Source organism: Anarrhichthys ocellatus, unplaced genomic scaffold (genome assembly GCF_004355925.1).
Source record: "Anarrhichthys ocellatus isolate YVR2014 unplaced genomic scaffold, GSC_Weel_1.0 scaffold30, whole genome shotgun sequence".
Classification (NCBI taxonomy): domain Eukaryota; kingdom Metazoa; phylum Chordata; class Actinopteri; order Perciformes; family Anarhichadidae; genus Anarrhichthys; species Anarrhichthys ocellatus.
In genome coordinates, this window is record NW_022280060.1 from 4366390 (window position 1) to 4388918 (window position 22529).

At 41.6% G+C, this 22529-nt stretch overlaps 3 protein-coding genes and 1 pseudogene across 8 annotated transcripts; 2 read left to right on the forward strand and 2 right to left on the reverse strand.

Moving 5' to 3' along the window:
* Positions 1–3: 3 nt before the first annotated feature.
* On the reverse strand, positions 4–7007 carry mutyh (mutY DNA glycosylase). Of its 5 annotated transcripts, XR_004213337.1 has the most exons (18): positions 6427–7007; positions 5816–5949; positions 5132–5171; positions 4965–5038; positions 4818–4859; positions 4660–4731; positions 4388–4501; positions 4195–4292; positions 3421–3565; positions 3232–3319; positions 2975–3157; positions 2536–2681; positions 2299–2448; positions 1889–1939; positions 1658–1791; positions 744–811; positions 596–653; positions 4–89 (listed from the first exon to the last, which is right to left on the reverse strand). XR_004213337.1 is itself a non-coding variant. In XM_031864157.1 (16 exons), the coding sequence occupies exons 1-15, from the start codon at positions 6545–6547 to the stop codon at positions 1660–1662; spliced, it is 1590 nt and encodes a 529-aa protein (XP_031720017.1). In that variant the 5' UTR covers positions 6548–7007; the 3' UTR covers positions 51–811; positions 1658–1659. The 5 variants fall into 5 exon arrangements, 2 of the variants coding, with proteins under 2 accessions (XP_031720017.1, XP_031720016.1); XR_004213336.1 differs by having other exon boundaries at positions 596–811; XM_031864157.1 differs by having other exon boundaries at positions 51–811.
* A 3-nt stretch (positions 7008–7010) lies between these two features.
* Positions 7011–10464, reverse strand: armh1 (armadillo like helical domain containing 1). The gene is made up of 11 exons (XM_031864159.1): positions 10082–10464; positions 9627–9695; positions 9360–9526; positions 8808–9004; positions 8559–8643; positions 8247–8363; positions 7932–8004; positions 7588–7717; positions 7425–7502; positions 7237–7318; positions 7011–7117 (listed from the first exon to the last, which is right to left on the reverse strand). The coding sequence occupies exons 1-11, from the start codon at positions 10285–10287 to the stop codon at positions 7113–7115; spliced, it is 1209 nt and encodes a 402-aa protein (XP_031720019.1). The 5' UTR covers positions 10288–10464; the 3' UTR covers positions 7011–7112.
* A 1466-nt stretch (positions 10465–11930) lies between these two features.
* LOC116392647 (galectin-3-binding protein B-like) lies at positions 11931–14905 on the forward strand (annotated as a pseudogene).
* Positions 14906–16197: 1292 nt separating this feature from the next.
* Positions 16198–22414, forward strand: mpnd (MPN domain containing). Of its 2 annotated transcripts, XM_031863911.1 has the most exons (13): positions 16198–16829; positions 17387–17589; positions 17800–18021; positions 18425–18524; positions 18608–18686; positions 18758–18854; positions 18942–19014; positions 19110–19186; positions 20209–20377; positions 20935–21005; positions 21101–21190; positions 21299–21391; positions 21549–22414. In XM_031863911.1, the coding sequence occupies exons 1-13, from the start codon at positions 16826–16828 to the stop codon at positions 21633–21635; spliced, it is 1365 nt and encodes a 454-aa protein (XP_031719771.1). In that variant the 5' UTR covers positions 16198–16825; the 3' UTR covers positions 21636–22414. The 2 variants fall into 2 exon arrangements, with proteins under 2 accessions (XP_031719771.1, XP_031719770.1); XM_031863910.1 differs by lacking the exon at positions 16198–16829 and having other exon boundaries at positions 16907–17589.
* Positions 22415–22529: the final 115 nt, after the last annotated feature.

Sequence of the window (22529 nt, forward strand, 5' to 3'; positions counted from 1 at the left end):
GCCGGCCCAGACCACACAGAGGTACACCAGGAAGATGAGTGCCACGGGGACGGGGGAGTAGACCAGCAGCCATGGGTCCGTCCTCTTGTCTGGAACATTACAGAGCTTTGAGTCAGGGACCATTCACAAATGAATGAAACGTATTACAGGACACACCTCTGGCTAGAATTTTTAATTATAAGAGCTGCCTTGATGTCCCAAAACTTTCAGCACTGATTTACAACACTTGTTTCGCTTAGTCTGCACAGCAATTACAAGTATTTTTGTACTTTGTTTTGTTCCGTTTTAGCTCAGGTGACCTATGTGTGCAGTTTTGTGAATGGAAAAACGTTTTACGATTACAGAGGAAGAAAGCAGGTTTTGCAGTACAATGAAAGAGTCCTCCCCTATCATTACAAAAGTGGCATGATGGCTTATCACGTGACAAGCCACAAAGCAGTCATTGTGAAGACAAGCTGGGCATCACATCTGCAGCTCCCACACACACAAACAGGCTTGTTCTTTCGATTGGGAATCTCTTCTATAAATTCAATATTTGATTCAAGTTCACTGCGAACTAAAGCGAAATGAACTGTTTATTTAGGAAACATCATACCTCCATTGTCCACTATCCTCTGGTGCACAGAGAGGACGCTTTGCCACGCAGACTCCATCTTGAAATATTAAGAAAGTTAATGATCGAAAGAAGAAAAACACTGAAGTCTGTAGCATTCAACACGAACAATCTACTCAGTGATGCGCACCTTGCAACCGGTGTTTCAACGGTGAACTTCAGTGAGCACGCTGGAGAACCTTTGGACACTTACGTTATCTGCAAAATAAGTATTAGCAAAGTTCAACTTTCATTACGCGCTGCAGGCAAATCCGGACCATCTGCAAAGAATGAATGAGGACAGACTGGAGCAACCAGCTGCACCAGAAACTCTGCTGGTGATGCACGAAACCCAAGTAGACTAAACTAATTCACTGCACAAAAGGTATTGCGGTGTTATGTCCCATCTGACTGTCAAAAGACAGTTGAGTAACTACCGACCAGATAAGAATCGCTACCTATTTCGTCGTCGCCATTGGCATTCTTGTTTTTTTTGCGATAGGATCAGTTGGTTGTTACATGTTCAGAACAGCAGGGGGCGCTGTTTCCCGCCAATTCACCATAATAAAAACACAATAGATCTTGATTGGAGGATGAACAGCAGTTTACACGTGAAACCTGGTGTTTGTCTTATTGTGTCTGGGCTTTATTATCCAAAGTTACACTCGCTACACGTTTTGTCCAATAACATTAAATTCTTGTTGCGGAAATCAAAACATTTAATTTTATTAAACAAGTATCTTACAAACTGCTTGTAAAACATGTAGACTGGTTATAATATAGTGATAAAAACATCAACAATGAGGTCACTAGAAATCTAATTAGATAGCTGATTCACTCAAAGTCCATACAGGAACATCAGAGGAGCATATACATATACATATATATATATATATATATTTTTAAAAAAACAGATGTTAAAATAATTTGATGGCACTTTGTATCTAATTACCCGTGATGGGACCATGATACTACAACAATTCCTCATTGTGGCTACATAGGGCTGATGTTTTGACAATAAGGCACATGAGGAAACATCATGAAGGACTTTCAAACACAGAATACCATCAAGATTCCTGTTTAACGGAGTTGAAGAAGGCACTGAGGGAGAGCTGTCTGCTGCCGCTGCAGTTGGGTTTTTTTGAGGTCTGTTGATTCTTGTTATTCTTTGTGCCGGTGTGCTTCTGCCTATTCCCACCCTAAGAAAGACAAAGGATAAAAGGTGGAATCTGCTATTAATATAGGATTATAGAATAAGATACATATGCACGCACACACAAACAGAGGTACACTTACCTTGGAGGTTTGCTCCTTTTGACTGTCCACAGAGTCACAAAGCTTCACGATCTGCAGGAGAATCATCACATCGATCTCATTCATTCAGGCTACACATGAGCAGATGAGGACGCTCACTCACTGCTGCTGTCACGACTTTCTGAAACAAACTCAACTGTCCTTCACATTCTCTGAAACTCAAAGGAAAAGGGAAGAAAGTAGCACTTTTAAAACGGTTAAAGGGGAAACTTGAACTTAAAAGCACTGAAATCCTGTGATGTGACACGGGGGAGCTATACAAGTGTCTCTACACACCAGAAATACATCAAGTCAAGTTTATTGCTTTCGGTCGACTCTTGGTGCGGCGGTTACTGCTAACCTCAGGTACACAGCAGGGCTTCACACACCCACTGGGTAAACAACATAAATACCTTTTTCACTCCTGTGGACACAGCGGCCTCCTGAAGAGCGGACCTGGTGAGCCACTGTGCGTTTTCAGTCGGTGTTTGTGTGTCAGCGTCCTTCAAACACACACTGTGAACCACGTACGTCTGGTGGATGTGGGAGAAGATATGAACCACCTGCAGACAGACAATCCATCAGTGCAGAAAGAGGCTATTCGCATATTAAAGTGTGCATGATGGATAGGCGGTTGACGCCAAGCTTACCTCCCCCACATACTGGAAGAGGCTTTCTGTCAGATGGGTTCCCAGTAACCCGCTGATCTGAGCACACAGAGCCCTCTTCTCCTTCATCCCGGAGCTCTTCTCCCCCTGCAGAAGACTCGGAAACTCCCACAAGCCTGCCAGCAAACCTGTCAGTACACAGGCTGTTTAATAAAAGGACACAATCTCATTTCACTACTTTGTATACTGCTGGGTAGCCTGTGAATGTCCCCCCTGGGGATCAATAAAGCCTCATCTTAACCTATAATAATACATCTGAATGTATTTGTTGATCATTCTGTATTCATGTTATCAATCTCAATCTGTAGAGTAACTAGAATCAAACGTTATCAAATAAGTGTAGTAGAGTCGACTTCATTCTGCAGCCAAATGTCGACGAACAGATTCCCCGCCAGTGGTGGGACACACTGCGGGCACAGACCTTTGTTTGGCCTCTGTGTGAGCAGGTACTCGTCCTCTCCGTCCTCTCCAGGTCTGACCACCACACAGGTCAGAGTTCGCTCCACGCGAGGCGGCTTCTTTGCCGGCTTTCTGGGGAAGTTCTGAACACCCAAGTCGTCGTCCCAGGGCTCCGAGGGACACAGCCGACATGTGTCGCTGGTCACTGAGGGAGAAGAGAAAGTACTTCAATATAACATCGTGAGCTCCGAGGGAGAGAAGAGAGCTCAGGGTACTTACTACAGTCTTCTATGTCGGGCAGGGTGGACGGCTTCCTGTCCAGCTTCCCCAAGAGCTTCCTGGAGTTTTTCTCTTGTTTAACATGAACCTGCACATTTGACATCATCATGTACACCGGGACTTGGACAAATCCCAAACTTTTCACTATGATTCAAAGCATTAATAATCTATTATTATCGATCCTTTTACCTTGCGAAAAGAGTGGCAGTGAGAGCGTACGGGACACTGGCTGCACAGTGGTGCTTTGGGGGTACAGACCCGTGCTCCCAGCTCCATCATGGCTTGGTTGAAGTCCCCGGGTCTCTCAGGGTCCACCAGTGTATTGGCTTGACTCCTGAAATAGAGCAGAAAAAAAACATTAAAAAGCTGGAATATTTGAGCAATTCATCCCTCCTGATTGAATGACGACTTCGTTGTTGAAACTTCAAAATCACTTTAATACAATTTACAAATACTGACTTGGGTTGTAAATATGTTTTTTTGTCCTGTGCATTGATCACATAAAAAGCTGACATTAATTTTCAAAGATCATAATTTGACTCGTCCCAAATCCAGTTTTCTGTTTTATATTTTTGAGGAACAATCATCAGTTTTTTGGAACAGGATTTGTTTTTTTGCATCTAAATATCTTCAAGCTAATAAAATCTTTGAACTGTTGCCTGGAATCATCTGAGACAACACACATGAATCAATCTGTGGAGACTAAACAAAGCTGTCCTTGCCAGACAGACTTTGAACAGGACACCACTGATTACAGTCCGTTTATAAAAGCTAAGGAAAACTGTAAGCAGAGTTCATAATTCACCAGTGCAGAGGTGTGTTTGAGTGTCGGGACAGACATGGATGTTTATTGCATGTAGAGCTTTAAAAAACAAGAACAATCAACAACATCATAGTAACATTCATAGACGTTAACGTAGGAGCTGGGATCAAAATCACTGATGATAAGAAGTTCGATCTCACCAAAGAGCCTCCGTTACTGCAGGACTTGTGCTGTCGGCTCCGATGGCCCTCAGGCGACACAGCACCCGAATCACATTGCCATCCACCGCTCCAGTAACCTATGCAACAGAGAGCTATTCAGTCATAAACGAGGCAGCGGTGCTATCAACTGTGGCCGAAGAGGTTTTTGCTCTGGTCCATAATAGAAACACACCTGACCGAGAGCAATGGAGCCCACAGCTGCAGCTGTGTAGCGTCCCACTCCAGGCAGCTGTTTCAGCAGGCTGTCCACTGTGCGAGGCATCTGTCCCTGAAGCTCCGACGCCACCTACAAACACACAAGTGAGACAATCGACAACCTGCTCCCATATTTCACAATGTTGGTCAATGGACTACATAAGTGTTCTTGACATGAAACCATACCAAGTCATTATTAAAACACAATTCTAAGTCGGCCGGAGCATATTTACTAAACACAACACAAACCTTTTGAGCCCCTTCATGCAGTCTTTTCCCTCTGGAGTAGTAGCCAAGACCCGCCCACATCTGGTTCACTTCCTACACATGAATGAAATCAGTAACTTAGGTTTGAAATCAATACTATTTTAAAATCACCATCATCTTCAGGCTCCTTTAGTAATCACCTCTAGCGTCGCAGCAGCAAGATCCTGCAGTGTGGGCCACCGCTGGGACACAAGTGAAGAGAGAGTTTTTAATTATCCAGAATTAAATGAATTTACAGTTAATGGATCACGAGAATTCCAGTCAGTGTCATGAACAAACACACCTACCTTCATCCATTTGTTGTAATAGTCTATTACTGTGGCAACTTGGGTCTGCTGCAGCATGATTTCTGAAACCCAGACTAAAAAAAAAAAAAAAAGAGAGAAAACTGTCTTATAAGGAATGTTGTCAGCTGCTTAATATGCGTCATTTTGACAAGAAACCATCTTCTTACCTGCATATGTCCTGATGTTGAGGTCTGACTCTGTCACAGCCTGTAAAAGAAACACAAGGAGCCAGACAGTTACAGAAGTCAGCCTTGTTTTGCACTCCCCTAGTTTGGGGAAACAGACTGACAGGAATACCAGCACAGGAGCAAAGCGATAAACTGCTGTGGACGGGGGGCAGCAAAATGTATTTTAGCCACCCAAAAGAAAGGCCCGCCTAAAAGAATCATATCAGTTCAAGTGTACGATTTATTTAGAAATGTTTTACCCTTTACGTTCAAAAATCGGAACTATCCCTTTAATATGACATATTATTATACTTCAACTGAAACAGTCAAATACTGTCAGATATCATCTTTAAGAAAATATATATTAGTTTAATTTACTGTGACTATGTAATCCCTGTTTGTTGTTTTACTGTTAGGATTTGTATTGTGATGAGATTAAAACAAAACTAATGAAACCATGAAATTAGGTGTGATGGAAATCTCAGCGATAACTCATCATTGTCAAATAAAAGAGTGGGTTTCATGTACGCTGTAGTAACCACATCTCTGAACCAAACTCTCTACAACACCTCCTGTACTTTCATGATACATCATTCAAATCTGTCTCGAACAACCAAATACGGGTGTTAAAAAAAGACAAACTTTCTTGTCAAAACCGGTGGAAGAAATGTTTCTCTTCTTTACCAGAGTCCTCCATGGCAGCTCCCTCTTCTCCTTGTCGTACCAGCTGAGGAGCTGAGAGCGCAGCAGCAGCATATCTGCAGGAGCATGGAAGGTGTGGTATGTGGGCGATGGTGAGGAGGCATTCGTGGTTTCTTCTGGAGGACCAAAAACATCATTCTCAATCAAACTAAATGTACTTTTTACATGGCAAATACCACTGATGTTAAAGCAATAAAACAACATAAGAACATCAAAAGATTAGGTGATTATGACACCATTTGACATGTCATTTTTCACAACTGCTTAATAAGTCAGAGATCATTTAAAAATATATCCGAATGTATTCCCTGCAAAAGTGCTGTAACATCATACTCCACAGGATTAATGTGGTCATTATGAAGCTGCACACTGCATTACGTAATTGAAAACCTTTCTGACAGTTTCAAAATAAAATGCAGAAATGTGCGATATGTGAAAATTTAATCTGAGGGTTCAAAAGTAAAATTAGTTCTTACATAAATCTCATGCAGACTGATCTCATGCTGCTTCATATTCGAGAACATATTAAAGTGGATAGATTAGCTAACGCTACCCAAAATGTTTTAGTTAAACAACATAAACATGCAACCTGCCTTCTTTCGCAGCTTTCTTTGACCTCTTCTGCTTTGGTTTTGCCGATTCTATCACCTCCAGTCCGGCTCTCTTTCCTTTAAGCATCGCTGAACGCAACCGGCTCATTTTCAAACTCTGCATGAAGCGACTTATTTCATTTCTCTGCGAACAGCACGAGCGCACTTGTTCACTTCACGGATTCATTTTGGCTCCCGCCACGTTCAATGACGGACGGTCGCTGCTCGTCCAATCCGCTGAGATGACACAGCGGAAGTGTATTGTACGTCATCTCCGGTGGGAGGGTCGAAATAAAAGTAACGTAAAGGCGTTGTGTAAGGTTGTGTTATTGATTATCATTATCATTACGACTGGATTAGAAGACATTTATTTTATTCGTGCATATTAAAAATAAACAAAAGTGGAAAATAATAATAGTAATAATAATTGGTGTAATTAGTCTAATAATTCAGTAAAACTGTATTAAAAATGGACATATAGACAGTAACAGAGATCATTTTTTAATAATAAGATAGTTAAGTCCAAATTGATCACCTTTTAAAAAAATACACAAATAAAAAAAGGTGGACAGCTAATCAGAAAATTAAAATAATTAAACTGTCTTTGAAAAACAAACCAACTAAATTGTATTAATTTGCATGATTAAAATGATTTGTCCTTCCTTTCAGCCTTCAAAGTTGTCACCATCTCAAACTGGAATTCAAAGATTGACAAGAAAAAACAAACAAACAATTATTCCCACATAATACAGACAACCCATGAAAAAAACCAACGTCTGACCAGCCTTAATATGAACAAATAACAGTCATTACCTTCAGTTATGTTAACCTTGTTCGTGAGCAGGATTTCTGCTTGAATTTCATCCATATTCATGTACAAAGTGTCAGCTTGGTGCTGTAGAAAGACGGGCATTGAATCCGTTAGTAGAGCCTTCTAGAAGCTTTCACATTGACCTTTTAACTGAAGCTATCATATCATTTAGTAAGTTATTAAAGCTTACCATAAAGGCTGCAAACAGTGTGCTGCCGATGCCTCTCTGCACATGTTCCTCAATAACCGGGTATGAGCGGACAAAGTGCTGGGCAGAGATGAAAGTATGTATGAAAGTGTGTGTGGGTGTGTGTGTGGATGTACAGTGTCTGAAAGCAGGTATGTAGGCCTACCTCCAAGGCCAGACTGGCTTGTATTTGGGCATCAGCGTGTTCTCTGTTGCCCATAGCGTACAGAAGATGTTGGATCACTCCGAGAGAGAGGAGCTCATGAGAAACCTCCTGACTGTCTTTGGCCAGCAAGCTTCAACACAGTCAACACCATACAAATATATCCTTACTGTATGACAACTTCTAAAAAACGATTACACTGAGGTCATTAAAGCAATATTAATTCAATATATATCTTAGATTTTGTTTATTACATATCACGTGATAAAAACATTACATTTTCTTACCATTTTTGTTGTGTAATAATACATTCATTACATGTATTATAATGGACAAATACAACATACCGTATAGTTTTAGCTGCAGCAGCTTGTTGCACGAACACAGGCAGAGATCCAGTCAACTTGATCCTCTCAGATTCTGATGGGATTGTATGAATCAACTAACTATGTTATGGATTCTTGTTAATGTGACAAATGGGGTCACATCATATCAAAAATGGACTAAATACTAGCATACCAATAGGTGGGTTTTGGGTTGGTGGAAAATTACATATTTTAATCATAAATTGCAGGAATATAAGCATAACTTGGGTGGTCAAAAAGGATATTAAAATAGTACATTTTTAGAAAAACAACACACTTATAAGACTAAAGTATCACCTTTCATATGCATGTGATGCTGCACTTCTTCTTTCGTGGGCCTCAGCAGAACCACGAGTCCATTGAGCAGCAGCGGCCTCATTTCATGACCCCTCAGGTCTAAGATCAGATTTATAGCTGCCAGAGACGTGCACAGGGAGAGAAGAGTGTTAGACAAGATATTAAAAGGTGGTTATTTATGACAGGATAGACAATGGCACAATGGCTGGCAGTTTTATATGTCATTTTAAAGCAGGTTACAGCATACAAACCCCCCCCCAGCCACAGTAAAGGTTTACCACCATGTGTTTTTTTAACATTTTCTCAGCTTACCTCCATCCTGAACCTCCAGGTGCAGGGACCTCAGCATATTCAGCAGAGGTTCCACAATGCTGTGATGGGCTGTTTTCATTTTGGACTGGGAGAGAGGATAGTGGGAGAACTATTTCTACTCATATGTTGAATATGTATCACATTTTTGCCAAAAGATCCATTGTGTGAAAGAGCAAAGTTTGAGGGCACATGCATGCTCTGAGAGCGATGAAAATACATGTTTGCATTGATAAATGGCTTGGTGTGTACCTGGACAGTGTGTACGGTGTGCAGGGCCAGCTGCTGGGCCTTAGGGGAGGTACAAGTCATGAGAGCAATCAGACCTTTGTAGATTTGGTTTTGATATTTGGGGTTTCCATGGGAGAGGGACTCCAGGAGAGCCCAGGCTGTCTCTTGGGTTTCATCTGTGTTTGACTTAGCCAGGCACTCTGCTATGGCTTTCACACCTGCAAGAATGTAACCAAATAGAGAGGGCAAAACTGACATGGCTCGCATAATGCTGCACTGATCATCCAAAGGGTTAATGGAAAAATATTTGTCTTATCTTATCCGCATGTCAGGTATAAACAGAGCTAAAAAAACAAACAGCTACTGCGGTACCGTATGGAGAAGTTTGTATTTCCAGGAAAACTCCTTTTAAAATCAACCAATAGCGAACAAGTAAGTGGAAGATATAAGATGGCGACTGTAAGCATAACATCTGAAAACACAGTAATGTTGTTTTTTTCATTTGTTTATGTATTTTTGATGTTAAATGTTTTATGTGAATATGAAAGGAAGTGTATAAAACATTTTTCTTACCATGGCTTTCACATATTATTTCTTTGTACTTGCGACCAGCATTTGAGATGGTGAGCAGAAGACGAAGGGCCTCTGTCTTCTCCTCCTCTTTGCTCTGAAAGTGGCCCAAGATGTCCAGGAGAGTGAGAACACCTCCATCCTCCAGGAACTCCATCAGGTACTGATCACTGAGGAACGTGAGAAAAGTGGGTCAGAGACAAAAACTGCACGATGAGTCACATATACAGTCCTCTGTCAGATTATGATGCAGCGTTTCATTCCACTTACTGGCTTGATGCAGAGAGGAAAATCCCAATCGCTTTAAGTTGCATTCCCAAGAACGTTCCAAACATGTATCTGAATATTGTCTTGAGGACTAGATCTCAGTTCAGAGTCGATCCAGCACAGGAAGCAGAAGAAAGCCCACTCCCTACAGGGCTGGAAACTGTAAATGTACTTGCGTACGATTTGATTTCAGTCAAAATAAATGAAAACATTTTTTTTGAAAGATGATTAATATTTAGTCTTGCCAGGACTAAATCCCAGAGTAGATCCCCTACCTTATTCACCCTGTCACTATGCATTAAGCTAACATCATAGTGTATGGAACCTAAAGCACAGTGTACAGAATAAATACACAATAATACGCATGTTTAGGATGTGTGTATATTGATAATAATTGATAATAAATATACTGTTTCTATAGGCCTTCTGCTCTTATGCAGGAAGCATACAAAGGATACGTGAGTCTCATCCAGGTGGTGAGTCGAGCCAGAAAGAGGCTGGCCACCTGAGCAAACTCCAGCTCCAGCTCATAAAACGTCTTCCCTGTGTTTTGAGTCAGGAAGGTGTTCAACATGCGGCTGCGGACCCTCCTGTCACCACGGTCCCACTCTCGAAGAAAACCGAGCACTTTGCCGATGTTGGCTGGGTCTGCCTGTGTTGACATCGTGTCTCTTCCTGTCCTCCTCCTCCTTTTATAGTTCCCTTGCTTCTGTCCGCGTTGGCGACCTGAAGTTAAAACTATAGTCTGGAGTCCAGACTGTCGCTGCTCTACAAGTGGTTTGTTACAAAGCTATAACTAACTGAATTTCTGTTATTTTCAGAGCTTGATTTGCTCCTTGCCCTCTCCCTCTAGCTTTGTTTATAGCAGCTGCTTAGCAACACCCTCACACTCTCCTGCTGGGTGGCTCAAGTATTGGTCGGGACTGACATCATCTATTTTTAAAGTATACTCATACTTATTTAAGTATTTTTTTATCTTAATGTAGCCTGCATTATTTGTTCTGTAAGGAATGAAGGAGTAAGTAGCATATAACTTCATAGATATGCTATATTTATTTATTATTACTTATTTATCTATATAGTTAATTCATATTATTCTATTTCATGGTATATATTGTAAGAGTTCAGTTTGTCTCCTGCTCTACCTCAGCACACAGCAGGGGGGACATCAGGTATTTACATTACAACAATTGATCAGCAGTTTCAAGCTCCCCATTGACACCTCCAGTCATCCCCTTCCTCTTCTGAGCCTTGTCACACAAAGACATGTGTCTGTGTTACCTTTGATTATCTCTGGGAATCTTCACACCTAAACATTCTCTGGTTAAACTGCAACCCCCATTTGGTTACTTCCCCTTATCAAAAGCAAAGGCAGAGATAACCCATATGGTCCTGTTACCACTCTCCTCAGTACACAATCATATGTCACATATAGTTTTGTTGGTGAGTAAGGCACATAAACTAAATCACAGTAGAAATGTAGCACACCTATCACACCTTCCAGTGCATCTTATACAATATTCAAATGCAGTGGTGGAAGAAGTAACCTTACTGAGATTAAAAGTACAAATACAATAGCCTAGAAATGCTCTTTTACAAGTAAAAGTATTATTGATATAATTGATTTAGTATTATTGATGCAAGCTTTAATGCAGTTGGTAAATGTTGCTTATTTATTTGAACTATATATACTGCTGGGTATCTTGTGACTTTCACAAGAGATCAATAAAATCTATCTTTAAATAAAATCTTTATCCAATTAAATACACCATCATTTTTTTTATTGATTATATTTTGTTTGTTAATCTGAATCTGCAAAGTAGCTAGTAACTAAAGTTATAAAATAAATGTAAAAAGTACAATATTTGGCACTGAATTGTAGTGGAAAAGTATAAAGTAAAATGGAAATGAGCAAGTAAAGCTGAAACCTTCAATTGGTACATTATTACTTTCCACCACTGTGCACATCAATATATACATCAATATTTATTTTCTGGATGGATGGATGGACGGAGTGGCAGGCAGACAGACAGACAGAGAGGTGGCATCAGATTTCAACTATTTTCCTGGGAAAGACCCCTTTTGTAGGTGGTGATTTCTGGAAAATATCTGCTGTTTGAGTTTCACTATTCATTCGTCACAGGCAGACAGACAGGTAGACAGACAGGCAGAAAGACAGACAGACAGACTGACAGGTGGCAACAGGTTTCAACTATTTTCCTGGGAAACACGTCTTTTGTGGGTGGTGATTCCTGGAAAATAGCTGGTATTTAAGTTTCACTATTCATTTCTTCGATGAGAGGCCTTTCTTCAGTTCACCTCGTTTTGGGTTCTGGTAAGTTCATTCCTATTTTTAAAAAGAATAACTTGGGCATTTTTTAACAAATATCCTGACAATCGAACTTGAATCCAGAAACGTAGTGATGTTGCTTGTTTTCCTTCTTTCCCAAGTGCACTGCAATCACAATGAAAGAAAACACTTTCTTATTATTCTGCATTCTTTTCGTCAGCTTGTCTGCTGGTGAGTAAATTGTTCTTATCATGTGGAGTTGTATAACATATGTTTACTGTTGTTTTTTTTTTACGTTTAATCCCAGTTCAGCAAATTTGCCTGCTGTGGGACCAATAAACGATCATTTTATTTTATTTTACTTAAACAGCGAACAAAAAACTACTTTTCACCCAGAAACCTCCCAGCCTTCCTCTCTTCAATGCATCCCACCGCCACCCATGAGACAAATAAATATGAACGTTCACTGGCTTAACTTCTTGAGTGAATAAACAATATTCTCAACAGCAATAAAAGTGGAAGTAAGATACCTAAATCACTCATAATTTTATAATAAATATTCACTGTATTTTCACAAAAATATGACTATTTTAATCACATACATTAAGAATGTAACTGACAGAATTTGGATCTATTCACTTTCAACTGCTATCGAGCCTTGTTGTGTAAATGAAAGTAGAGGAAATACATAGTTCATGAAGGCAGACATTTGTGTGTGTGTGTGTGTATTTATTTACACTAATTACATTACATTTTTCTTTAGGTGATGAGGAAGGTTTTGTTAGGCTGAGTGGCGGTCAAAATAGCACTGAGGGCCGAGTGGAGATCTTTCATGACAGAGTTTGGGGGACTGTGTGCGACGATGGATGGGACATAAATGACGCTGATGTAGTGTGTCGCCAGTTATATTTCCCTGGTGCAGCAGAAGTTCTATCGTTTGGCGCCGGTAATTCATCTTAATTTGACACTTCCGATGAAAACCTGTAACCTTTAATTTATACATTTTATTTAGTGCAAGTGACTGTTTTTACTCTGTGATCGTTTGTTTTTTTTGTTAGGGGATGGCAGAATCTGGATGGATGACTTAGACTGTAAAGGAACAGAGAAGAGCCTGCTCCAGTGTGTCTTTCGTGGGTGGGGGCTTCATGACTGTGGTCACTCTGAAGATGCTGGGGTTAGATGCCAAAATGGTAAGGCAACCGATGTTGATTCTAGTAGTATAGTTAGACGCAAATTTCTCTTCATAACAAAACCACTCACTGTGCCAATATTGATCTCCAGTAGAGCCCGAACAACTCAACAGGGATCTAAGACAAGAGTACGATTTGGACCACGACGCAGGCCTCTCTCATCAGCTGGGGGAGCTGTTTGACAGTGGACGTGACTGCGACTTGAACATTACAGTGGCGGAGCACAACAACACTTTTGAGACAATCTGTGCTCACAGCCTCATCCTCTCTGTGAACTCACTCTTCAAAACGTCACAGCCGAACTTCAGCAACCTCAGCATTGAGGCCGCCTCTAACTGCAGTCAGCACGCCAACAACTTTGTCAGGTAAAAGCAAACTTGTGACTTTTAAACTGCCGCCTGCACTGTCATGTAAACCAGTACAACTCGCACTGAATACGAATTAGCTGAAACATGCTAATGAAAATGTTAAAATTTCAGATACTTCTACACAAGAAAGATCAAACTCAACCGATCTTCTGCCCATTGCATTCTCAAGATGGCATTCAACTGGGGACTGACAGAAGTTCAGAATGAGGCTGCAAATCTTTTCAGACTGTTTCTTCCGGAGGATCCCACTTTCCAGACTCAGATCTCTTTCTATGAGTATACAGTTCATACGGGCGATGAGGCGCTACAGGGGGGTTTGTCTTCGCTACCTTGCGTGGAACTGTGAGGCCCTGATCCATTCCCCAGTCTGGACGGATCTTGCATTCGATCTGGTCAAAGCTCTTCTGTCTCGCTCAGACCTTGTGGTGCATAATGAGACCGTCATCCTGAATGGACTGGAGAGCTGGGCGGCTGCCCAAGACAACACGACTATTCCTGAGATCCTTCTGAAGCTCATCCGTTTCCCACTGATACCAGCTGAGGACTTATACACACTTGACGGCTCACAGTACCATGCCAGCCAGTTGCAGGGGTTTCAGTTTAATGCTCTCCCCTACGCGAAGCTGCTCAATGACCTGAGGGAAGGACAAAATGTCTACACACCCAGGATTTACACTGGCACGCCGTGGAGCTTCACCCTCAGCTACCACATCATCAAAACTTACAAGGATTACGGGTCCTACAGGTTTAATGGCCAGCGCATCAATAGTCTGACATCTGATTTCCAAACACCGGTTCATAACAGTGCCTATTTTGCTTTTAGCAAAATGAGCTGGAAAACAAAGGTATACATCAGTGATGCAGATTGCTCAAGTGAAAGTATCACTTGTCCTTCTTTGCCAGCTGTAAGTTTGAAGGTTGAGGAAAAGAACAGAGATTTGCCCAGTGAGATGGAGGGACGCATTCGTCACAGCAATAGGCTCGTTGTTATGTGCGAAGGAGGTTACGTGTTCCACGTTCAGGAATTTAATGCTGGTGATGGTGAGAATCTTGTGTTTATTCCAAGCAGCGAAAAACAAATCTATTCATGCCGCTCAAAGCTGTTCTCCTACCAGGTGGTGGTTCGTCCTCACTACTCAACAGATTAGTTTCTGTTTCCTCTGGGATCTAAGGCAAAGAGAATAAGGACAAGGATGATTTATACTCATGAATATCCTTTAACTTTAACTATAAAAAGTATTTTTCACCAAAGCTCACACGTTTGACCACATCAATAAACAAGGGGTGGAGGAGGATTTGTATTAAACCTCATGAGATTCTGTCTGCACATTCTATACACTGTAAAAAAGAAAATAAACTAGATTAAAAGATATGTACACATGCAGTCTACTGTAAAACTTAAAACAATTTCATGTAAATTTCACATTTTTAAGAAAACTTAATTAAAAAAAAAATCTATGATGACAATTTTATATATATTTCTTTTGTGCCATTTTTACAGTTTTATTTGTGTTTTATATATCCTTTTAAAGTCCTTTTCAAAATAAGGTCATTTTACAACATGACTGTATTATTACAAGTGATGAATAAAAACAATTTTAAAAAGCTCTTTGTTGTCTTAGAATGAATGTATTTCATTAAAAGTATGAGCCCGGAAACTCGTTTGAGCTTTCATGTTTTCTCTTCTAAACACAGAAAATCATGTCAGAACCACAAACATATCTCAAAATATTGAGAAACTCCAAGGTCTTCTAATCTGTGCGACTGGACAGCCTGGAAACACTGAAGGTTGCATTGACCCTTAAAAAATGGGGAGAGAAGAAACATGTTTAGGGAGGACAAGTGTTGTTGCTGTTGCTAGCCTGACGTGTAAATAAGTTTAGACTTTGACTCCCGTGGTATTAAAAAAAACACAAGCATACCTCAAAAAATTTAGACACTACAAGGTCTTCTAATCTGTGCACCTGGACAACCTGGAACCACTCACATGTCAAAGAATGCATGAAGGTTTTAACCCTTTCATTGATCCAACATGGCCGACAGTGAGAGCTCCATCTCATGTAGCCTAACATTGGCCGTGTTCATGGTGGTAAAGATTCCCGACAGAGGTCATAGGTCATAGACACACACTAAACCAAACATCCCACAATTCCTAAAATTTTAATCTGTGAATGAACCTATGTCACACTGCATCTAAACTCTTCACTTGAGATTTTAACTGTTGTTAATGTGTTTGCCCCAGGTCCAATAACAGGTTAATCCAGCCATGTTGTTACATCTTTAAGTATAAAACATATACAGTAGGATTATTGTAGCTACAGTCATACTGTGAAAATAAACCAGTAGGCATAGGCCAATCTGTCAAACATATGTTACACAGAAACTGGATTTTCCTCTCAAATGTAGGCTACTGGAGTAGAAAAAGTACACCACGTAGAAGTACATCCAATTAGTACTTTAGTAAATGAGCGTACTTACTTTCCACTACCACATTATTACCACATTACAGGAGAACGTAAGGCCTATTTTGAGAGCCAAACCCATGCGGTTGTTTCCTGTCGAGTGAACACAGTGCTGTTTAACCACCAGGTGGGAGAAACAGGAATTGAACCCAGTTAAGACACTCTGCTGGAGGTTTGCTGCCCTCCGCAGGCTGCTTCCCGGTAAATGCGCTTCTTTTTTTCCGGAGATAAAGAAGGAACATCTCGGTGTAGTGAAGAAAACCCCAGTATAACATAGTACAATACGGGGTAGCGTCGTATTATTACACCACACAAACCACCAGCCTCGGCTACCGTGCAGTGCGTCTTATCTATAAAGACACTATAATCTCCAGGATGCACTTTTAATCTGCCTAAATGCCAAAATAGCGGCTGGCTCTGGCGCACAGGGCGACACTTCATCTTTCCGGAGGAAACGCAGATTAATCGCTACATTGTTTACATTTTAATAGCAGTTTGGGACATTTCCGGCCACTCTAGCCGATTATTTGACATTAATAATGACAGTGTGGTATTGTTTAGTCTCATGAATGTGACAATAATGGCAGACAGACCGGCATGGCGCGTCGGACTGCCGTTCAGAAGAACACAGGGAGAGTGACAAGGACGGGGAGAGGGAGAAAGAAAGGGGAGGGGAACTGACATTAAAGCAACACAACAAGGAAACTACACTGCGGAGCCACAGACGCCTTCATTTTATGTTTTTGAATAATAGCCGGAGCTAGTGTGGCGAAGTGTATCTGTGAGGTCTGACCGGAGCTCAACCCCCCTTTGCACAGCCTCAAGTGCCCGGAAAAGGAGCCGCTTTTTGACCGAGTGGGATTTAAAGGCGCTCTCCGTCGCTTTCAGAGACATGGGTGAGAATAAAGAAAGAAGGGTTTAATTGTAATTCTGAGGGAAATTAACAGAGGTGGTGGCGGGGGGCAGGCCTCTTCTTGCAGAGAGAGCCATGCTCTAATGGGAGGTGGAAACAAAAGGCCAACCGCGTAGCTTAGCCGTAATTAATGAAATGCAAATTTAGATTATCTTTTGCCTATTTTGGCCCCTTGAGATTCTTTTATCATGATATGGGGCTGCTATCATTTTAGCATTCTGCAATTATGAATGATGCTGGCTACCATTACAGTGGAGCTTTCATTATAAAGTCATTATAATTAAAATAATGACAATTTGCATTGGCTTTGTTCCTGATGTAGCTTTGCTATACAGATGTTAAACTGTTAGCCAGGTGCTGTGGCTAATTAGGAAGCCTTTGAGTGATATGACTTTTCACAAGAGGCTGTTCGATGAGAAAACATCCTGGACATGCATCACAACATGCCACGGGTTATGGCTTTTAACATTAACTTTACACCCCTCTGAGCATATTAGGATCCATAGATGTTTCTGTGTGTGTGTGTGTGTGTGTTCTCAGGCTCAGAGCCACCCAGCTCTCCACAGGTGGTGGAGGATGGAGGAGAGGAGGATGAGGAGGAGCTGAGTGGAGGAGAGGAGGCAGACCTGCGGTCCAGCTCTGGCCGGGGCTCCCTGCTGACCCGGAGAGGCATCACCCTGAGAGTGCTGCTCAAGGATGGCCTGGTGGAGCCGGGGGACGGAGTGCTAGCAATCCACTACCTGGTAATAACACACTTCACAGCTGGACACAGTACGAATGTCGTTATTCATTATTTATGCAAGTGTTGTGTCACATGAGGTTACACTTGTTATTCATGTAACCTGACATGATACACTGGCCGTGAATCGCACTAAGAAGTGGCTTTTAAAAGGAACAAACCAGCACACACGTCTTGTTTGGTTTAAAAATGTCTTTCCGCTCTGCTCCATCAGGGTAAGAACTTTGTAGGAGACCTGTTGAATGATGGGAAAATCAGGTGGGTGGAGACGGGCCAGATCTTCAACTCCCCCAGTGCCTGGGCAACACACTGCAAACGTCTGGTCAACCCAGCCAAGAAGTCTGGCTGTGGCTGGGCGTCTGTACGCTACCGGGGTCAGAAGCTGGTCCAGTACAAAACCACCTGGCTGCACAAGTACCAACCCAGCGCAGACATGGTGAGAGCAGAGCAGAACTTTTTATTTTTCTTACTATGGTCGGTGTATAGCCTCAAATATCTGAGGCAAAAATACTACGATGAGCAGTAGCAAGTTTAAAGTGTGTCGAGGTCAAACATCCACATTTTAACTTAAATAATGAAGAGACCAAAAGCTGCTTTCTGCCAAGAAAACATAGCTGTTTCAGGTTCAATGAAGGAATGATGAAGCCCAAATCAGACGAAGCGTTTAAACTGATTTTAGAGAATACTTGAAACAAGTTGATTGGAAACATGAAATATTCTTGTTGTTTTTACTCGTTTTAAGGACGAAAGACTTTAAAGACTCAAGTTATTCTGTTGTACTCTGTATCACATCTACACCATCCAATGTCTTACATCATGTTTATTCCTGGTGATGCCAGAGCCTGGTGAGTGAGGAGGACGATGATGAGGATGAAGAGGAAGGGAAGACAGCTGTGCAGGCAGATGAGAAGAACAAGAACAACAAACCTGGATTAAATGGTAGTAATTCTCTTCTCATCATGATTTCTTTTTTTTTTTTTTTACTGTTTTAACAAACAGTAAAACTAATGTCCATCTTACAGATTTGATGGTTTCACGGAGATCTGACCGAGAGAGAATCCCTGTCAGATACTGCACCTTGGGAACCAGAGATGCTGCCAGGTACTCACTTTTATTCTGAAAGATCAATGAATGTGACCACCAGGGTGATGGACTGTAACTGTTATCTTCAGAGATCCACACACACTCGTGGAGCTGTCGGCCTTCTCAGCCATCAACAGATTCCAGCCTTTCAATGTAGCCGTGTCCAGTAATGTACTGCTGCTGATGGTGAGTAACAACCATATCTAAAACAAGGTGATTGAGTACTGCAGCACAGTTAATGGACCAGGTTCCCTGCTGATTTATCCTCATCAGGACTTCCACTGTCACCTGACCACCAGTGAGGTGGTGGGATACCTCGGAGGGCGATGGGATACGAATACACAACGTGAGTAAGATAAGAAAGTAACTGCAAGACATATACAGAAGTATGAGGTTAAGGCCATCTTTAACCCCCATCTCTCTGTGGTCGATGTCTTTCAGTCCTCACAGTCTTAAGGGCTTTCCCCTGTCGGACCCGTCTGGCAGACAGAGACTCTGCTTCTGCTGTTGAAGAAGAGGTAACACACTGACATACCAACCGTGAATCACTAGTCTGCACTAACAGCATGTATGCTTTAGAAAGGATGAAGCTGAATGACACCCATTAAAAAACAATTCACAAGGTCCCTCTGTGCCGCAGGACGCTTCAGCAGCCGGCACTTGTCAACATGCATCTGTCTTTCCTAAAGCCAGAAACAAAAGAACCGGCTCTTGAATTTCCATCACTGGAAAGGTTAACACTGACTGCAGTGCCGAGTGTGTTAACCCCAAATATCTTTGCGTTTCTGCTGTTGAGTTAGGTTTGAATACTAGTTTGTTTCTGTTAACAATCTTTGAGTTTAAACTCAATTAAAAAAGGAAGTTCCAGCTTTACAATAGTGTTTCTAGATTACCAGCACTGACCGAACTGTCCTGGAATAAAGCCCTTAAAGGTACAGTGTGTAACATTTAGGGGGATCTTTTTTGCAGATTTGGAATAAGAATCCATGTGTTTTTGTTACCTTTAGAATTAGCTGTTTATATCTACATACGGAGAAGGTCCTCTTCAAAGAGCCGGCTGCCATGTTTCTACAGTAGCCCAGAATGGACAAACCAAACACTGGCTCTATATAGGGCCATTTGTGTTTTGGCGTCGGCCACTGTAGTTCTCCTAAACGCTTTGCACACGGGAGAAGTTTGAGTTGGATGCAATCTGCAACCTCACAGCTAGATGCCTCCAAATCCTACACACTGCAGCTTTAATATAAGATATAAGATTCCTCAGATTTGCTACTTCATAGCAACACACATATATTTAAATATATAAAAGTGGATCAGTATCAGAATACGGAAGAAATATGCAAAAATTGGAAACTTTGCAGTTAAAAGCCGAACTGGAACAAAATTCAGCTGCAAAGTACAATTTAGGGCTTTAGAATTAGAATTGATCCAGTTATTACTGAGCTTCGATCTACTTCTACTTCTATCACTTTTACTGGAGTGAAACAACATTCAAGGAGAGGTAGTCTAATCAGCATCTGTCATGTGGACTCTGCTCCAGATCTGTCAGAACCTGTTCATGCGTGGGCTGTCGTTGGTGGGCTGGTACCACAGTCACCCGCGAGGTCCGGCTCTGCCGTCGCTGCAGGACATCGACTCTCAGATGGACCATCAGCTGAGGCTGCAGGGTTCAAACAACGGCTTCCAGCCCTGTCTGGGCATCATCTGTGGTACGTGTCGGCCTTTACACACAATATATATTGACTATATTGAGGTGATAGATAAGGAAAACAACCTTTGCTAATATCTCTTCAACATGGAGCTTTTTTAAAAAAGCCACTTTATTGATCCCATGCAGGGACATTAAATAATATTGCTGAAATAATACTACATACATGACAAAGCAGGAGATACAGAGGATCCATATTCTACAGTATATGCATAGTAATTACAAAAAGTGTCAGAAATAGTGACCCACTAGAATAATGTGATGGGGTAAAGTGAAGATAATAATAATAATAAAGACATTTTTTACTGCACTACTGTTTTTGCAAGAAAACAAGGTAAAACAAAAAATATCATCCCTAAAGAAACTGCTCCACAATGATTGTAGCCATATTGTAATAAATGCCATAAAGAGACATTTATGTGGAGACTCTAAATCAGAAACAACATCCAGTATTTACCACGGCATGTGAAGGCATCATCATTATCATGAACTGTGGTTGTCTCATCAAACTTTCTGACCATCAGGCCTCTAAGCGCTCAACTTTCTTTTCTCTTTCAGGGCCGTATTATCACGGCAATCAAGGCGTGGCGTCCACAATAACCCCCTTCTGGGTCGTACCGCCGCCAGAGGTGAGGACTACTCTCCTTCTTATTTCACAGCTTTCTTACTTAGTTTAGTTTAGTTTTTCTTCTTCTTAACGTATGCATCATTTGCCTTCCTGCAGCAACGGCCTAATGACCACGGCATCCCAGTGGCGGTAGAAGTCACCTACGTACAGGACAACTTTCTCACCAGTGATGTTCTTAATGAGATGGTACAGATACCAAAACACCAGAATACTGCGGAGAAACTCAAATCGGCGTGAAGCCTTTTTCCTAAATATACTGTAAATCATTATTAAAGGTGTTTATTTCCACCACAGATGCTGCTGGTTGACTACTACAGGACCGCTCCCGACATCGTCCAGTTCAGCCAGTATTGGTGTCCTGATACGACCATGATGGACAAGATCAAGGTAGGGTGATTAACAGAAGACCTTCAATCACAAAATGGACTTTACCTGGACAGAGAACAAGTGATGGTGATCCCGGCACTCATTCAGGACTTCACACGGCCTCCTGCGTTGTGAGCCATCCCACCTAACTTGTACAACGTTCTCTCTTCTTCCTCAGGGCTCTCTGAGTTGCCACGCTCCCAAAGATCAGGCCTACTGTCAGATCTTAGAGCATGTCTACAGTCAGCTGAGCTGCACACACTGAAGGGATCCGCTGTGCACGAAGGCACAGCGCTTCCGTCGCAGGTCGTTCCATTTCAAAGAAAAAAACAAAACACTTTGCTTGTGCAGAGCTGACCGGACCGGAGTGACGGATGAACCATGTTTTAAAAAAAAAAAACCTGCTTGAAAAACATATAGATGCCTTGAATTCTCTCATGCTTGAGTAATTTTGATACAGCATTATCGTGAGTTTAAGAGAAATATACGATTGATACTCAAAACCAAACAGCACCAGATCAGAGAACACAATACCAACATTTTTCAGAAGCATTTCATGGACCAGAAATCTTCCCTATTGGACCTATGTGCCTATCTGTGCCAGTATCCTGAACTATGAGCAGATATGTGTACAATGTAAACTGTTAATGTGTTGTAATTGCCTTTATAGACTAAACCAATGGAGCAGTAGTTGGGGGGGGGGGGGGAGAATGAGTAGTGAATAATATACTACAATAGCAAAGTATGCAAGTGTGTCTTGGTTTGACCTGAACTGTACTCTGCAATAAGTTTTGTGAACATGTTCCTCAAGTGAAATTGTGTGCGTATGTGTGTGTGTGTGTGTGTGTGTGGTGAATGTGCCCCTCTACTGTCTCCCTGTCAGGTTATGTGCGACACGAGTGCAGACATTTGCTTCCTCTTTATCCGTACTGTATTTATTACGAACTGTGGATTGTGTGATGTACATGTATGAAGACAGAGCAATGCCTTAAGCCTGCTGATGATCCACGAAGCATTAAAATATACACACTGGAACTATTTAAACACGCCTGGTAGTTCTTCGTTGACTTTGTTCTAAACGCAACACTGTCAGTCATCCATCCATCCATTTTCCTCCACTTATCCGGGGTCGGGTCGCGGTGGCAAATATTGCTTTATA

Coding starts and splice junctions, on each gene's coding strand:
- mutyh (XM_031864157.1), bottom strand. CDS start 6,547: ATGCAGAGTTTGAAAATGAGCCGGTTGCGTTCAGCGATGCTTAAAGGA. Junction 5,039..5,131: donor CAACATCAGGACATATGCAG/GTAAGAAGATGG, acceptor TTTTTTTTTTAG/TCTGGGTTTCAGAAATCATG. Junction 2,682..2,974: donor CACACAGAGGCCAAACAAAG/GTCTGTGCCCGC, acceptor GTGTACTGACAG/GTTTGCTGGCAGGCTTGTGG.
- armh1 (XM_031864159.1), bottom strand. CDS start 10,287: ATGTCAACACAGGCAGACCCAGCCAACATCGGCAAAGTGCTCGGTTTT. Junction 9,005..9,359: donor AATAATATGTGAAAGCCATG/GTAAGAAAAATG, acceptor ACATTCTTGCAG/GTGTGAAAGCCATAGCAGAG. Junction 8,005..8,246: donor GCATCACATGCATATGAAAG/GTGATACTTTAG, acceptor CAATCCCATCAG/AATCTGAGAGGATCAAGTTG.
- mpnd (XM_031863910.1), top strand. CDS start 17,353: ATGTTTCTGTGTGTGTGTGTGTGTGTGTTCTCAGGCTCAGAGCCACCC. Junction 18,855..18,941: donor GTAATGTACTGCTGCTGATG/GTGAGTAACAAC, acceptor TATCCTCATCAG/GACTTCCACTGTCACCTGAC. Junction 21,006..21,100: donor GGGTCGTACCGCCGCCAGAG/GTGAGGACTACT, acceptor GCCTTCCTGCAG/CAACGGCCTAATGACCACGG.